This window comes from Sinocyclocheilus anshuiensis, unplaced genomic scaffold, assembly GCF_001515605.1.
Source record: "Sinocyclocheilus anshuiensis isolate Anshui unplaced genomic scaffold, SAMN03320099.WGS_v1.1 scaffold379, whole genome shotgun sequence".
In the NCBI taxonomy this organism is placed as follows: domain Eukaryota; kingdom Metazoa; phylum Chordata; class Actinopteri; order Cypriniformes; family Cyprinidae; genus Sinocyclocheilus; species Sinocyclocheilus anshuiensis.
This window is the reverse complement of record NW_015552574.1, coordinates 954,049-970,505: the sequence shown is the minus strand read 5'-3', so window position 1 is coordinate 970,505 and position 16,457 is coordinate 954,049. Positions and strand designations below refer to the sequence as shown.

At 37.8% G+C, this 16,457-nt stretch overlaps 2 protein-coding genes and 2 long non-coding RNA genes across 4 annotated transcripts in view; 1 reads left to right on the top strand and 3 right to left on the bottom strand.

Annotated features, from left to right (window-relative positions):
• LOC107665146 (uncharacterized) overlaps positions 1–1,723 on the bottom strand; it is a 7,776-nt gene extending 6,053 nt beyond the window's left edge. The window contains exon 1 of the long non-coding RNA XR_001631523.1: positions 1,711–1,723. This is a non-coding gene — a long non-coding RNA (uncharacterized LOC107665146). The remainder of the gene's footprint in view (positions 1–1,710) is intronic.
• Positions 1–8,079, top strand: part of LOC107665145 (uncharacterized) — an 11,427-nt gene extending 3,348 nt beyond the window's left edge. The window contains exons 2-3 of the long non-coding RNA XR_001631522.1: positions 3,755–3,766; positions 7,857–8,079. This is a non-coding gene — a long non-coding RNA (uncharacterized LOC107665145). The remainder of the gene's footprint in view (positions 1–3,754; positions 3,767–7,856) is intronic.
• LOC107665142 (keratin, type I cytoskeletal 13-like) overlaps positions 1–11,711 on the bottom strand; it is a 23,232-nt gene extending 11,521 nt beyond the window's left edge. The window contains exon 1 of the mRNA XM_016455910.1: positions 11,427–11,711. Coding sequence (XP_016311396.1) covers positions 11,427–11,661 — 235 coding nt within the window. The 5' untranslated portion in view covers positions 11,662–11,711. The remainder of the gene's footprint in view (positions 1–11,426) is intronic.
• On the bottom strand, positions 7,943–9,122 carry LOC107665144 (keratin, type I cytoskeletal 13-like). The gene is made up of 5 exons (XM_016455912.1): positions 8,947–9,122; positions 8,697–8,858; positions 8,474–8,599; positions 8,169–8,389; positions 7,943–8,078 (listed from the first exon to the last, which is right to left on the bottom strand). Exons 1-5 carry the CDS (start codon positions 9,082–9,084, stop codon positions 7,955–7,957), a joined length of 771 nt encoding a protein of 256 aa, XP_016311398.1. The 5' UTR covers positions 9,085–9,122; the 3' UTR covers positions 7,943–7,954.
• Positions 11,712–16,457: the final 4,746 nt, after the last annotated feature.

Here is a 16,457-nt window from a genome sequence, read left to right as displayed (position 1 = left end):
AAATTGTTTGAGCAAACAGGGAAAACATGCCATATGAATAAAGCACTGAATTGAAAAGATCTCCAGTAGGTGTTATGCAAAATTCCCATGACCGTTTCAATGACCACATCCCTGACCTTGACCTCATCCCTGACCTTGACCACATCCCTGACCTTGACCACATCCCTGACCATATCCGCTCCCCTGACAATAACCGCTTCCCTGGCTATTTCCCTGACCATAACCGCTCCCCTGACCGCTTCCCTGACATTAACCGCTTCCCTGGCTATTTCCCTGACCGCTCCCTTGACCTCTTCCCTGACCATAACCGCTCCCCTGACCATAACCGCTCCCGACCGCTTCCCTGACCATAACCGCTCCCCTGACCACTTCCCTGACCATAACTATTTCCCTGACCGCTGGATGTAAACAACGTATGTTGTTCTGTGTCAGCTGCGTCACACCGGATCTGTTTCCTACGTTGTTGTGATTTGATCGGAACGGAAACAGCGTATCCGTGTGACGCAGTTGTTTACAGGGTGATGCGGAGGAGACGAATTGTTGAATAAAGTATTTTTTTTTTCTTTTGCGAGAAATACACTCGAGCTGTCATCCTCCCGACCTGTGATCTCACAATGATCTCTGCTGGAAAATGCGCTGAATACCCTGACCGCTCCCCTGACCGCTTCCCTGACATTAACCACTTCCCTGGCTATTTCCCTGACCGCTTCCCTGACCATAACCGCTCCCCTGACCATAACTGCTCCCGACCGCTTCCCTGACCATAACCGCTCCCCTGACCACTTCCCTGACCATAACCGCTTCCCATTCCGCTGGATGTAAACAACGTATGTTGTTCTGTGTCAGCTGCGTCACACCGGATCTGTTTCCTACGTTGTTGTGATTTGATCGGAACGGAAACAGCGTATCCGTGTGACGCAGTTGTTTACAGGGTGATGCGGAGGAGACGAATTGTTGAATAAAGTATTTTTTTTTTCTTTTGCGAGAAATACACTCGAGCTGTCATCCTCCCGACCTGTGATCTCACAATGATCTCTGCTGGAAAATGCGCTGAATTGGTGCATCCGGAGGAGAGGACAGCGAAGCACACAAAACTAAAACGAATAAACGTGTTGCTGCAATATCAACCTCTGTAAAATTGGGTTTTAAAGATCCAAGGAGATCAGGTCAACTCCAACCCTGATCAAACTCACCTGCCTGTAGCTTTCTAGTAATCTGACTGGAAGACCTTGCTTAGCTTGTTCAGGTGTGTTTGATTGGGGTTGGATGAGCTGAATGCTGCGTTCACGCCATGTAATAATAATTAAGGTAACATAATATAGCGACCAGAGATGAGAAGTAACAAAGTACAAATACTTTGTTACTGTACTTAAGTAGATTTTTCTGGTATCGACCCTGTTCTACATGGCAGTTGTTCAGCCTGAATTTAAATTTATTCAGTTTTAGCATTTAATAATTTATTTGTAATGATCTCTAAAATGTAAATTGTAAGTGGGCTATAATAAACCCATGTTTGTCTTTATAAACATGGTTAATTTTACTTGTGATGTTTTCTATATGGGATGATTAGCCTAATCCTCATGAACACACGCTAGCGCGTGGTATCAGACATGAACTGTACAGAATGCGAACAAGATTAACTTTAATACAAGGAGATAATGGCGCAAAAGCGAATATCAGATTTTTTTAAATGCCCATCCCAGCAAAAACGTTCCAAAATCGGCATCCAAACAACACCAGCCCCAGCACCGAAGTAAGGGAACCAGCAAATTCATATTGAGATATATTTTTTGTCAGTATCGCACTCCCCTAATATATTTATAATGTTTTGTTTAGAAAAAATAAATAAAAAAATAGGAGAAGTGCCCTTTTTTCCACTTGAGCCCCTGCCCCTCAAAATGTCTGTGCACGTCCCTGGCCTTCAATAACATCCACGGCTGCCGGTGAGTGGAGTTCTCAGTGGAGCGGTGTGCTTGTTTTCTTATATTATTAAATTATTATAATTTTACAAGAACAACGTGAAGAGAGCATGTACAGCTGTTGTTTATATTGCTGTGTAACCTGTGGAAGTAAGGTTAGCTGCAGCAAGGGGCCATAATATTTGCTGTTGTTTATATTGCTGTGTAACCTGTGGAAGTAAGGTTAGCTGCAGCAAGGGGCTATAATATTTTTGTTCAATATTTTCCTAATGACAATTTTATGATTGGTTTATAAAGGCTTCTACGAACACCTTTTTCTCATTTTTATCACAGAAAAAGGCAGGAAATATATTTTATAGTTTCTATACTAAATGATATGTCAATCGATCAGTACTGCATTATTCATATAGTTTATTTATTTATTACCTGGAGATAACTTGAAAAACACACATAAACCATTTATTTTTGCAATCGTGTGTTTATTGTCTTCACGTTTCATCAGTAAAAACGTTTCTGCTTTTTATTCAGCTCAGCTACAGCTATTTCCTGCACATCATAAGTTATTACTTCTATTAGTCTGTTTTGGACTTTCTGCACGAGAGCGCCCTCTGGCGTCGAGTATGAATGAAACATGCACTGCATGAGAGTGTTCAGCGCTCCTGATGTTCGCATCTCCTCATTTTGGATACGAATAAAACGTCAGGTCATGCATAAACTATTGATACTGTCTCTTTGAACTTAAATCTAGAAACCTCTACGTGAACACACCAGCCTGAATAAAGTGCGGGGGATGAATTTACATTTTATTAAAATTAAATATTTATTAAATATAAAAAATGCAGCTAACGTAGTTCTACGCACAGCAATAGCTTATAAACAAAGGTGCCTGTTCTCTTTCGTTCTTGCTGTTTGATTGGGAAAAGTTTAAAGTGTGTCGAGGGGTTATATGTTATCTGACAAAAAATATTAATTCTTTGAATCAATACAGAAGCATTCGTTTCGATACACGTATCAGCAAGGAGCACAGCTATTAAAAGCCGTGTTCCATGTGCCCCTTTTATACTTTGAGCACCTGCCCCTCCAAAGGTCTCTGCAGTCTGCACGGCCCTGAACTCACCTGCCCGTAGCCTAATCTTAAAGACCCTGATTAACTTGTTCAGGTGTATTTGATTAGGGATGCTGCGTTTACGCCATATCATAATAATTACCGTAATTAGTAATTACGAGATGAGATCTAGCTTTGACGCTTGTTTCACACATGCTTCGTTTGCAGTGTGTATGCGTTGCAGTAGAACAGGTTCGTTTGATATAGGATGCGTTTGCTGTCCGCCGTTGTTCCGGGAGTCAGAACACATTGGTTGACCTATGTTTTCAATTCACTAAGACGAACCGACTCGCTAAAATCATTTGTTCTGGAATCGGACAATCGATGGTCAAAGTAACCTAAATTCAGAGACGTCATGCCCATTCAAAGTAAGGGAGCACGTGCCCCCTCAGATTTTTGAGCCAAGTGGATTTTGAATGCAGCTTCCAAAAGACAAAAAAATAGCCGATTAATATTTTCTATACAATCACACCGGCCTGATTAAATCGTTCAGCGGGTCATATCATCATCTGCTAAATTCAAATCTGCGTTCGCTGGCGCTGAGCCAGATACAGACGAGTTTTTACAGCACTGCGCATGAACCAATCACACACGATGCTGTTGAGCTTATGAATGCAATGACCAATCAGAGGCGTTCAGATGAGTCATCGCTAAAATGCCGGTGTTTTCTTCACTTGCTCGCTGACTGAATACCTCTTTCTGGCGAATTCTCTCGTCAGAAACAACAAAGTGCAAAAAATAAGTAAGATATTCATTTCACAGTGTAAACAGCTTCAGTGATTTTAATGGGAGTTTTTGAGAGTGCTTGAATTCTAGGCTGTCAGTGAAAATGTTCTTTGATAATGTAAATGTTCTTTGCTCTCTTTCTGTACAATGAAAGTGTTATGATTAGTAGCCTAGCTTTCAATGTTAAATTCACATTAAATATAAACTCAGTCGTATTAAAAATATGTTATGGCATGTCATCCATATTTATAATTAAGTAAACAGGTTTTATGCATAGTTAATAGATTACATTATTAGGTTATTTATATATATATAGAGAGAGAGAGAGAGAGAGAGCACCCTCACTAATTTAAGAAGCACCCTCAGTGATTTGATTTTGGAGCCGGGCCTGCTCAGGCTGCTGCTTTGCTGCCTTATCAGGCAATGACTTTAGAGGCAGTGTTTGTGCACAAAGGCACCTCACAAAGCTGATTTCAGACAAGCTTCTGAGGCAATGTAATGGTTTAATGATCTACAACAATATAGAGCAAGCTTTGGTAAGCAAATATTACAATAATAGTAAGCATGCAGCATTTTTCTTCTTCTTTTAGTTTTCTGGCGGTTACTCTGAATTTCCTGCATTTAATTAATATGTGCTCTACATTTTCTTTTCAATTGAAGTGTTTATTTTATTCATAAGAAATAATGTATTGTTAAGTCTTGTATGTCCTAACCGTAGTCTTGCGTATATGATTTCCTCTTTTCTAGTTCTACTATTAACTTTTCTAACTTTGATTGATTTTTGAATTCTGTAATATTCCCTTCCTGTATTTCCTGTATTACCTGAATCCCAACTTTTTTGCCACTGTTTGTCAATGTTTTTTTTTATTAAAAATTTTCCTTCATTTTTTCCAAGTGGAATATCTATTTTGTCACTGTGATTTAGAGCTTTTTTTGCTAATTTATCAGCTTCTTCATTACCTACTATATGTGTGCTGGTACACTCTAAAAAATGCTGGGTTAAATTCAACCCAGTGCTGGGTAAAATAGGGACAAACCCAGCAATTGGGCTGTTTTGACCCAGCGGCTGGGTTAAATGTTTAACCCAACCTTCTGGGTAGTAACCCAACTGCTGGGTCAAAACAACCCAATTGCTGGGTTTGTCCCTATTTTACCCAGCACTGGGTTGAATTTAACCCAGCATTTTTTTAGAGTGTATCGGCAGCATTTTTCAGCTTTTGGATGCAACTATATACACAAGAGGTAACAAGCTTAACAAGACACACCTTGGGAGACTTTTAAAACGTCAGAAACAACAAAGTGCAAATGTGTGTACGAATCTGTAAGATATTAATTTCATAGTGTAAACAGCTTCAGTGATTTTAATGGGAGTTTTTGAGAGTGCTTGAACTAGACTGTCAGTGAAAATGTTCTTTGATAATGTAAATGTTCTTTGCTCTCTTTCTGTACAATGAAAGTGTTATGATTAGTAGCCTAGCTTTCAATGTTAAATTCACATTAAATATAAACTCAGTCGTATTAAAAATATGTTATGGCATGTCATCCATATTTATAATTAAGTAAACAGGTTTTATGCATAGTTAATAGATTACATTATTAGGTTATTTATATATATATAGAGAGAGAGAGAGAGAGAGAGCACCCTCACTAATTTAAGAAGCACCCTCAGTGATTTGATTTTGGAGCCGGGCCTGCTCAGGCTGCTGCTTTGCTGCCTTATCAGGCAATGACTTTAGAGGCAGTGTTTGTGCACAAAGGCACCTCACAAAGCTGATTTCAGACAAGCTTCTGAGGCAATGTAATGGTTTAATGATCTACAACAATATAGAGCAAGCTTTGGTAAGCAAATATTACAATAATAGTAAGCATGCAGCATTTTTCTTCTTCTTTTAGTTTTCTGGCGGTTACTCTGAATTTCCTGCATTTAATTAATATGTGCTCTACATTTTCTTTTCAATTGAAGTGTTTATTTTATTCATAAGAAATAATGTATTGTTAAGTCTTGTATGTCCTAACCGTAGTCTTGCGTATATGATTTCCTCTTTTCTAGTTCTACTATTAACTTTTCTAACTTTGATTGATTTTTGAATTCTGTAATATTCCCTTCCTGTATTTCCTGTATTACCTGAATCCCAACTTTTTTGCCACTGTTTGTCAATGTTTTTTTTTATTAAAAATTTTCCTTCATTTTTTCCAAGTGGAATATCTATTTTGTCACTGTGATTTAGAGCTTTTTTTGCTAATTTATCAGCTTCTTCATTACCTACTATATGTGTGCTGAACTACAAACTGACTACAAACATGGCACAGGAAACACTTCAACATAAAAGTCCAGTGACAAACACAGGGAACCTGTGGTGCAGTAACGTATAAAGTAAAGTATAAATATTACAATTAGACAGTTTAGATACTGCTGTAAAGCAGCTCTAAAAGACACTAGTGTCACTACTGGGCTCCAGTCAGTTGAGTGTTGGTTCAGATCAGGTAAATAACAGTATAAAGTTAATCAGTTTCAAACGAGTTCTATTCAGTTATAAATAGTCCTACAGAAGCCAGCAATGGTGTTATTCAGCTCGAGTTTAATGTTGATTCAATTCATTTGGATAACACTGTCAATGCTGCAAGATGTGATTCAGCACTAAAGCAGATCTACAGAAGACAACAGTGCCAATCTTCCAGCTTAGTTCAGTTCAAGTTTTGTTCTCATCTAGTGTCAGTGCAGTTATATCAATCAGTTTGCTGAGTATTAAGTGTCCTTTAGACCCTAACTAAGCAAGCCAAAAGCGACAGTGGCAAGGAACCTTGTCTCCTCGAGAAATGTCAAAGAACAAAACATATCAATGTACCTCTTTTTCTTCTTTTGTATCTCTTACGAAAACACATCACATCCAGTCCAGATTACACTGTGGCAGAGGAGGATACCCATTATGGATTGTATGAAGGGAGCTGGTTCCACATAGAGTTCTGTATATACTGTATATATATATATATATATATATATTGACACTGTTTTAATTTCATGTCTCAAATTGAAGAATCGGATGGCTCCCCTCAGTCAGAAGACGCTGAATAAATCAGCAGGGCTACAACAAAGGTAAACCTCTTTTGTACAGTGCTAAAGGTTGTCTTCATCCTGCCCCAGTGACTGAGGGCAAGCTATCTAGCATGCATTGATGGTCATGTCTACAGATATGGTAGATTTAGGTCAGTATCTCATTGGATTGAAATTAAAATGTCTGTAGTAAGATTGTTAAAACCAAATAATCTGTTACATAAACAGTACCTGCACTATATAAATGTGCAGAAGTTATGTTTCTATTTTTATACCTTATCTACCTCTAAAAGGTGCATATTACTTACTTTATATACACTCTTTAGGGGTAGATTTGAGGTAAATCTAGAGGTGTATAAGTCTACTGGCCCATGACAAGCCATAGTAGCCATAAAGGTAACGTTTTTTTTTGCAGAACATTTTGTACATTAATAATATGAGTGGACTTTCTGTTAACACACACAGGGCTTTTTAATATAAATTATTGATAGGCAGTGTATAATAAAAAAAACTGCCATTTGTATTGAAATGGGCGACTGTTTGGATCTGCACACTTTCTCACACCCTATTGTTTTTTTTTTTTATTATTATTGTAACTGATAACTACACTACTGTTCAAAAGTTAGGGATCTCTATGATTTTTTGTTGTTAAGTTTTATTTTTTTTTACTTTTATGCTCACCAAGGCTATATTTATTTGATCAAAAAATACAGTAAAACACTAATATGAAATGTTATTACAATTTACAATAACAATGTTTCCCCCGTTAGTCATTACTCCAGTGTTCAGTATCACATGATCCTTCATAAATCATTCTGATATGCTGATTTGGTGCTCAAGAAATATTTCTTATTATCAATGTTGAAAACATTGCTTAATATTTTTGTGGAAAGCATGATCTCTTTTTTTTTTATTAACGTTAAAGAAAGCCAGTGTTGCCAAACATTCTTGGCAAAGCTCTTTATTTTTATGAGTCAAATAACGTTTCTGATAACTTCAAATAATTGATTCATATTAAAACATTTGAGAGCAAAATAAGACTCAAACACAAAAGCACATTTAAACCAGTTTATTGAATTTTCATCACTCTGAGTTGGGTTGTTTCATCTCAAGAGTGGTTTCATCTCATGCTGGTTGTTCTTGTTTGAAATCTCACTTGGTCTCGGTCACAGCCTGACTGGAGGAGATCACTTTGCCGTCTTTCACCTCCTCTATAATGGTGACCACTTTGCGTGTAGTTGAGGTTGTGGATGAGGATTGTGTGGTTTGAACACTTCTGATGATGGGGGAAAACATAAAGTTATAGACAACTCAGAATCTTAATCTCACAAATCAGGACATAAATGCCTGAATGTTAATGTCTCACCCAGAAGCCTCCCCATCCAGAAGTCTTCTGTACTCTGCAATCTCCATCTCTAGTCTGGTCTTGATGTCCAGAAGCATCCTGTACTCTTGCCCTTGGCGCTCCAGATCGCCACGAAGCTGCACCAGCTGCTGTTCCATGCTGGTCACCTGCATTTGGTAACCGTTTAACATGCTGGCATAGCGGGACTGTGTTTCTGCCAAAGTGCCTTCTAACGACGCTTTCTGTTGAGAAGAAAGTCATTATTCTAAAGGCTGTGTGATGCATCAAAACAGCAGATTTCAAGATTGACCTGGTCACCTGCTTACCATACTGAGTTGTGACTGTAGCTCGATTTCAAGACCCTGGAGTGTGCGTTTAAGCTCTGTGATTTCTGATTTGGACGTTTGAAGGTTTTCTGTGCTTGCAGCGACTTCTTTGTTGAGGGTTTCGCTCTGTGAGAGACAATCCACAGGAAAGCAGTCAGATCAGTCGACTGGTTTTGATTTGGTTTTGGTTTCTTATGACAAACTTGGACTAATGTGATTTTACCTTAGCCTGGAACCAGGCCTCAAGTTCTTTGCGGTTCTTGGCTGCAACTGCCTCGTATTGGTCACGGATTTCAGCCATGATCTTTGTCAGGTCTTCCTGTGGTGCCGCGTCTACCTCTACATTGACTTGTCCGCTCATCTGGGCACGTGCTGCCAAGAGTTCCTAAAGATGCAATAAAAACCACTGAGCATGTCCCTCATCAGGAAGAATAACAGGTTTATTGAAGACTGTCAATCAAGCACCAACTTACCTCCTCGTGGTTCTTCTTGAGGAAGATCAGCTCTTCTTTTAGACCCTCAATCTGCATCTCAAGGTCAGATCTGGACATTGTCAGCTCATCCAGCACCCTCCTCAGGCCAGCAATGTCTGCCTCTACAGACTGCCTCATGCTCAGCTCATTCTCATATCTGCACAGAAATCAAACCCTTAAGTAAACACTTAGGCCCAATTGAGATGTTTATAGTCAGCTTTTCTCTTAGTTATGTGGACTTACTGTCCTTGTTGACTGCTTCACTCTATGAGAGGCAGCAAAGCAGTAAGACCTTTTGTTGATTTTCATTAAAACATCGCCCTTTAAAAAAAAAACAACAAAAAAAAAACATTACCTTAGCCTGGAACCAGGCCTCAAGATCTTTGCGGTTCTTGGCAGCAACTGCCTCGTAGTGCTCACGGATTTCAGCCATGATCTTTGTCAGGTCTTCCTGTGGTGCCGCGTCTACCTCTACATTGACTTGTCCGCTCATCTGGGCACGTGCTGCCAAGAGTTCCTAAAGATGCAATAAAAACCACTGAGCATGTCCCTCATCAGGAAGAATAACAGGTTTATTGAAGACTGTCAATCAAGCACCAACTTACCTCCTCGTGGTTCTTCTTGAGGAAGATCAGCTCTTCTTTTAGACCCTCAATCTGCATCTCAAGGTCAGATCTGGACATTGTCAGCTCATCCAGCACCCTCCTCAGGCCAGCAATGTCTGCCTCTACAGACTGCCTCATGCTCAGCTCATTCTCATATCTGCGCAAAAAAGAAACGGATTTAAATACTTTGGGCCTTTTACAAATGGTTTTTGTTTAGGTTGCTATACTTACTTGACCCTGAAGTCATCAGCAGCCAGTTTGGCATTATCAGTGCTCAGATAGAGGCCTCCATTAACACGAGTGGCATCCTGGATCTTCATAAAAATGCATAAATCCAACTTTAACATTATGTGCTGAAACACATCTGATTTTAGCATTTTTACATAGTATATCATGAGTATATGAACAATTTTTATTCATCTTTTTTTTCTTCTTAAAATCACAAGATTAACATTTTGAACCTGAGGGGAAAACAGTGCTGCAAATACAAGAACTAGAAAAGTGAGAGTTTCTGCCCTCAGGGTGCCAATACCGAGACACACCCAGAAAACAAGCTGCAGCAAAGCCACGGCTACTGTGTCAGTTATATACACACAGAAATATAGAATAGAACATTTAATTATTTTTTTTATTTGAAAATATGGTTTCTCATATGTACATACAAGAATATAGAATAGAATGTTTAATATCTTGTTATTAAAAATACAATTTAACAGGTATTTATATAACTTATAAGCCTAAGTATTCAAAATCCTAGTTGTTTATTCATCTCAAGTGAGGCATTTTGTTTGGATTAAATCTTTCTTTACACTATGCTTGTATATAGTATAAAGACCATAGTGTTGTTGCCATGGCGACAAGAACAAAGTACAAAAACAAATAAGTAGAAACCAGAACAAAAGGGGAACAACGTTTAGCGCAGACGTTAAGACAGTACATTTTGATTGCCTGATATGAGAACAAGAAAGCTCTTTAATAATTAAGCTTAAGCTGATAGAAGTTTTAAAGTGAAGAAATAAAAGTTGGATATGAAATGCCTTGTACCATAGAAACTGAGCAGGAGGAGAGACTGTGAGTGTCCAGGTCAGATCTGGACATTGTCAGCTCATCCAGCACCCTCCTCAGGCCAGCAATGTCTGCCTCTACAGACTGCCTCATGCTCAGCTCATTCTCATATCTGCACAGAAATCAAACCCTTAAGTAAACACTTAGGCCCAATTGAGATGTTTATAGTCAGCTTTTCTCTTAGTTATGTGGACTTACTTGACCCTGAAGTCATCTGCAGCCAACTTGGCATTGTCAATGCTGAGGTAGATGCCTCCATTTACACGTGTGGCATCCTGGATCTTCAGGACACAAGAATATAGACAAATTTAGATACCTCTTGGGATTTATTTGAGTTTAGTTGTAAAATATCTCTTATTTGTCCTAATTACATCCGTCTCCATACATTTATCTCCGTATTTACAAAAATCTAAGATTTAAACCATTATCTTGTGCAAAAATCACTTCTATGTTCATTCCACTAAACTGCACAGTGCTGCGTTATTTTTAGCACATTATTCATATAAAGATAAGTTAACAAAAAGATACACCTGTAGTTACAAATGCTGTTTAAATTTTTCTTTCTGACAAGACCACATACTTTGTTCTGGAGGTCACTGATAGTAGCGTAATAGGCGCTGTAGTCACGAGCAGAGGGGGATGTCTTGCTCTCCAGGAACTGGCGAATCTTCAGCTCAAGATCAGCATTGGCCTTCTCGAGGGAGCGCACCTTCTCCAGGTAGGTGGCCAGACGGTCATTGAGGTTTTGCATGGTGGCTTTCTCATTTGCAGACACATCAACAGCATCAGACAGGTTGAAGCCAGCGCCACCACCGAAACCAGCACCGCCACCGAAACCAGCACCACCACCGAAACCAGCACCACCTCCTCCAGCAGAGAAGGAACGAGAAGCAGAGGCACTGGAGATACGTGTTCCATATCCTCCGGCTCCCCCGTGCATACTGCCTGCATACATGCCAGACACACGACTACCACCACCGGACATGGACATGCGGGATCCTCCCATGGATCCTCCAGAGGACATGTAACCATATGAAGCAGACATGATTGTAGAGGAGGCTTGCTGTTCTGTTCTCTGGCTGGAGAGAGTGAGAAGTGAGGAACAGATGACCCGTGATCCTTTTATTTGGATAAATGAGGGAGGGAACGATGGATGGGCGTAGTGGCTTATCCAAGGAGGAGGAGTGAGAAACCACTGCCTCACTCTCTAAAGGCAAACACACACATTCACACAGCTTTCAGCCAACTGTATGGTTTGAATATGTTTGAGATAAAGATCAAAATCGGATTTGATGTAGTTGAATTTTATAAGTAGATATTTTGCCATAGTGAAGTTAGTGCCAAAATAGTATTCATAAGTTTTTGATTCTTGGTCTAATAGATTTTTTGAAAGAACTTTTGTGCACTCAAATTCCTTATGTTCTAGTAATACAGTAACATAGTAATAAGTGCATTTGTGCAAAAAAAAAAAACCCTTATTTGGTTTAGTTCCTGTCCTCATTGTGTTAATTTGTATCCAGCTGTGTTTGATTAATTATCTCGTTTTCCCCTTGCATTTAAACCCTGTGTTTCCCTGAGTCTGAGTCCACTGTTATATATCATCCTTGAGTTCCAGTGATTGTACCCCTTTGCTTGTTTGATTAAACTCCTAGTTGAAGTATTCTCCTGCATCTCCTCGTTCCTCCCAGAGCGAGATCGTGACAGAGAGCAGAATCAGAAGCATTTTTAACTCTTTATTATTTGATATGTTGCTTGATGCATAAATAATTATGCTATATATTCTTAAACAAAATGCTGAATTGCTTGATTTAAAACACAACACTCATCTAATTGTTTTACAAACTAATTTTGAGAGGTCTTGAAATGCATTGCCTAAGTTGGTCTGCATGGCTTTCCACTCCTGAACATCTGCTCCACCCATTCTGGCTCACATTATTTCAGCTTATATGCCAGAAACCAGAGTTTCATGCTTCGCTGCAGGAGTACCCTTACGAAAAAGAAGTTTATTCAAGTGTGCTATTAGTATACTTCTTTTAAACTAAAAATAGGAAAGTATACTTTTAGTCTACTTTTTATGTACGTCTCAGAAATATACTTAAAATGACATTTAAGGATACTTGACTTATACTTAGAAAAAGTCTAAATATATTTTAGCTATAATTGTGCTCCTAGAATCCGTATTTTCATTGTTATACGGTAGGGGGCGCTAATATTTATGAAACTTATCCACATTCAAGTGTTTAAATTTTTTTTTAATTTTTTGTTTACAAGCAGATACCCTGTTCTTTTGATGTTTTGTATGTTCTGATATTCATGTAACAAAATATACACAAACTAATACCTAAACAGGGACATAGTAGTATACTTAAAGTATGATGTAAAGTTCACTTAAAGAAAACTTACGAGTATACTTGCAGCATAAAACTACTAAATGAGTAGTTTACTGAGACTATACTTCAAAGTGTACTAAAAATGCTACTACAGGTATTTAATTAGTAAACTATCAGTATACCTATAAGTTCACTTTTAGTATAGTTGCAGTACAAACTAAACATTTTGATGTAAACTAGTTGTGTACTCAAAGTTTACTACTGTTATACTTAAAGTATACTTTTATATACTAAAAAGTGGGCCAATTTAGTCCCAAGGAGTATTGAAATAGTACACTTACAAGTATACTACTAGTACACTGATATTTGTATACTTACTACATAAAGTATACTTAAAAATATACTTGAACTTTACTTAAGTATACTTGCTAAAATAAACTTGAAGTATACTACTTTTTGGTAAGGGTAGGCTATTTCTATTTTACAAAAACTGGCTTACTTTAAACAAAGTGTTTGTGATCAAAGTTGTGTCCCTATGAAGGTGTAACATCACTCGGATAGTAAGAATTCATATGTATGGCTATATGACCAAGTGTGAAATATGTGTGAGGAGATTCACCTGGGAATGCGTATGAACTTATATTGAACTCGACAGTAAGGTGACCAACAATTTTTAAGTCGTCAAAAAGGGTGGTCCTCCTTCACAAGTTTTAGGCGCTTAGTGTAAATAAAGTACAGGGAAGTGTCAGAGAAAAAGTCAAACATTTGATGATATATCGTTTTATGGTAGCCTAGTGCAATTTACACAACTCTAGAATGACAAATAGAGGAGTGTGACATAAAGTCTAACGCCTGAACTGAGAAACACCTGTGAAATTCTATTCATTCAATGTCGTGTTTGCAAATTGTTGTGATGATTGTAATATATTACACAATGTGAGTCATATATTTGTATTTAGTTAATGCAATAAAAATATTAAGACTCTTCTCGTATTGTATTAATTAAATAATCCAAATATGACTCATCTAGCCAAACAACAAAGAAATAAGTTTATAGTTTTGTATCTCTCTGTGCAGTATTTGATGTTCTTTTTTCCTCTGAACAAAAGCATGCATTTTAAATGCATTTCAATGTGTCTTTCTTTGCCTTCTGTTTAGATTTTCATTGCAGCGCTATTGTGCCGAGCCTTTCAGTGAATGTAACCCTTTGTGAGCCTGAACCAGGTAAGCATTTGAGGACAAAGGGTGTGTCAGATCAATACAAAGTGCAAGTTGGGTAACATCTAGAGACTAACAAGGGGACAGATTCCTTCATTTTTCTCCCTCGAGGTTTGACAAGTATACACAAGTATGTGGGAGTCTATCTATGCCCTCCGCCCTCCTGTCAATCACTTTTGGTCCTTTTCAAAAATTCATAATTGATCTTGAGCAATTATTTTGTTCTTCTTATGATTGCAATTACATGATCATTTAGGTATAGTTTTATAAGAGCATATGTGTTCCAACTATTTGGTCGAAAAGTGCTTTGATCTTTGCTTCAAGTAGAATACATTATATTACTGCTGTCAGTTTTATCCGTTTCAATAACAATTTTTTTTTTTTTTACATTTAAGATATATTTTTTTACGATATTATTATGCATACATAGGTGCGGACATACAAAGGGATCTACAAAAGACTTCTTTAACTGGAACTGTGTGATTTATTAGACATGTTGTACATGCAGATTTAATGACTCCACATAAATCCGGAGACAAAATGATTTTTATAAAAATACGAAATCTTTTTTTTAAAGTTGTAAATAAAAACAAGATTATTGGAGTAAATTTCATGATGAAATACCATTTCAGTCTTTTTTACTTCAAAGTTTAATGGTTAATTCAATGTATTACTAGCCATGTCTTTGCTTGCGAAATTTACTAGCAAGTGAAATTTGTTTCTGCACACTTTTTTCGTGTACTTAGGAAGATCAAAGTTCAAAAGGTGATTTTAAAATGGTTAAAAAAAAACTTTGTGGAATTTATGATAAGCCACCTTAACTAAATATACATTTTCCTTACACATTCCATCTTAAAATCCTTGTTGAAACGTCTGTTTCAGTGTTATTTGTCTAGTATTTCAGTGTCTTAACTATGAGATACTGAAGACAGATTTCAGGAATGTGCAAACAAAGGCTCGTGCAGGCCCGTCACATAGTCATCTGCTTGTTCTCAACCAGTGAGCTTTTCACCTGATCTTTCTGACCGCGCTGGGAGTTTCAAAGAGTTAGTTGTTTTTATGCGGTTTTCAGAGATTTATGGCATTGCTGAATGGGAAAAGGTATGCTCGTCAAGAGGTTCATTAACACTCGTGCTTGCAAGAAACCACCATATAATTAAACCACCACATAATGTTTGGGTGTGTTGCATTAACAAAAGTATGCCTTCCAATAACAGTCATCTAAAATAAGTCTTGCTCATGTAAAGTTAGCAAAAATGTGGCAACAAGTATTTAGATGTTTTCTATCTTTCCCCATGATGTCTGAGTTTAGGGGGAAAACACGGAATTGCTTGATTTATATTCTTCAGTTTAAAGAGCTTTTCATCTGTAACCTATTACGTCAGTCTTAAAGCATTGAGAGTATGGGGTGTTTTGAACAGAGGTTTCAGTTTGCTTTCGATTTATTGGGCCACCCAATCCCCACCCCACTCCACCCATTGAAGCTCCCATTACTGCAGCGTACAGGTCAAAATCTGCAGTTTAACCATCACCGGGTGTTTCCTCCTCAAGAGTATTGATATTTTACATAGACTTGGTTACTATAAACAAGCAAACTGATAATGTCCAAGGTTGTGACCCTTTGCTGGTGTGCACAGACCAAATTACCTAGTTTATTATGCTATTAAACAGGATATTAAAAGATTAGTTCACCAGTTATCGGATTTGAAAATAACCTCACTGGCTTCCTAGACCAATTTTGGGTTTGTTTTAGAGGATACCAGTAATTAAAAACTACAAAATTGGTATCTCGGGTATTCACCTGTTGTTCTATTGTACTTGAATTGGCTGTAATTACATTACAACAACCTAACTGTAATACTATTGATAATAGGACACCTACAAAATTTTCAAAGGGTACAATTGCGGTAAATACAATTCAGAATGAATCAGAGGTACTTCTACAACTGAAAAGAAGATTAAAAAAAAAAAAAACACCCGTGAGAACCTGTCCATGGGATTCGTTCATTAAGTGAGTCTTTTATTCTGCAGAACATTGTGAGTTATAACGAAGTCATTTGTTTACTGTAATAGGATTATGTTGTAACAAAGTGTCTGTTTGTACGAGCGATAACCTTTTTTGTCAAACCATGCAGTAGACAGAATTAAAATAGGTGCTGATTATCGTATTTTATGAATTTTATTTGTGGAATGCTTGCATTGTCCCTCTGCTTCTTGCTGTGAGTGTGGTCTGTGAGCCTCAGGTGAGCGTTTGAGGACTGGGTGTGTCGGATTGATTCAAAGCGCAGGTTGG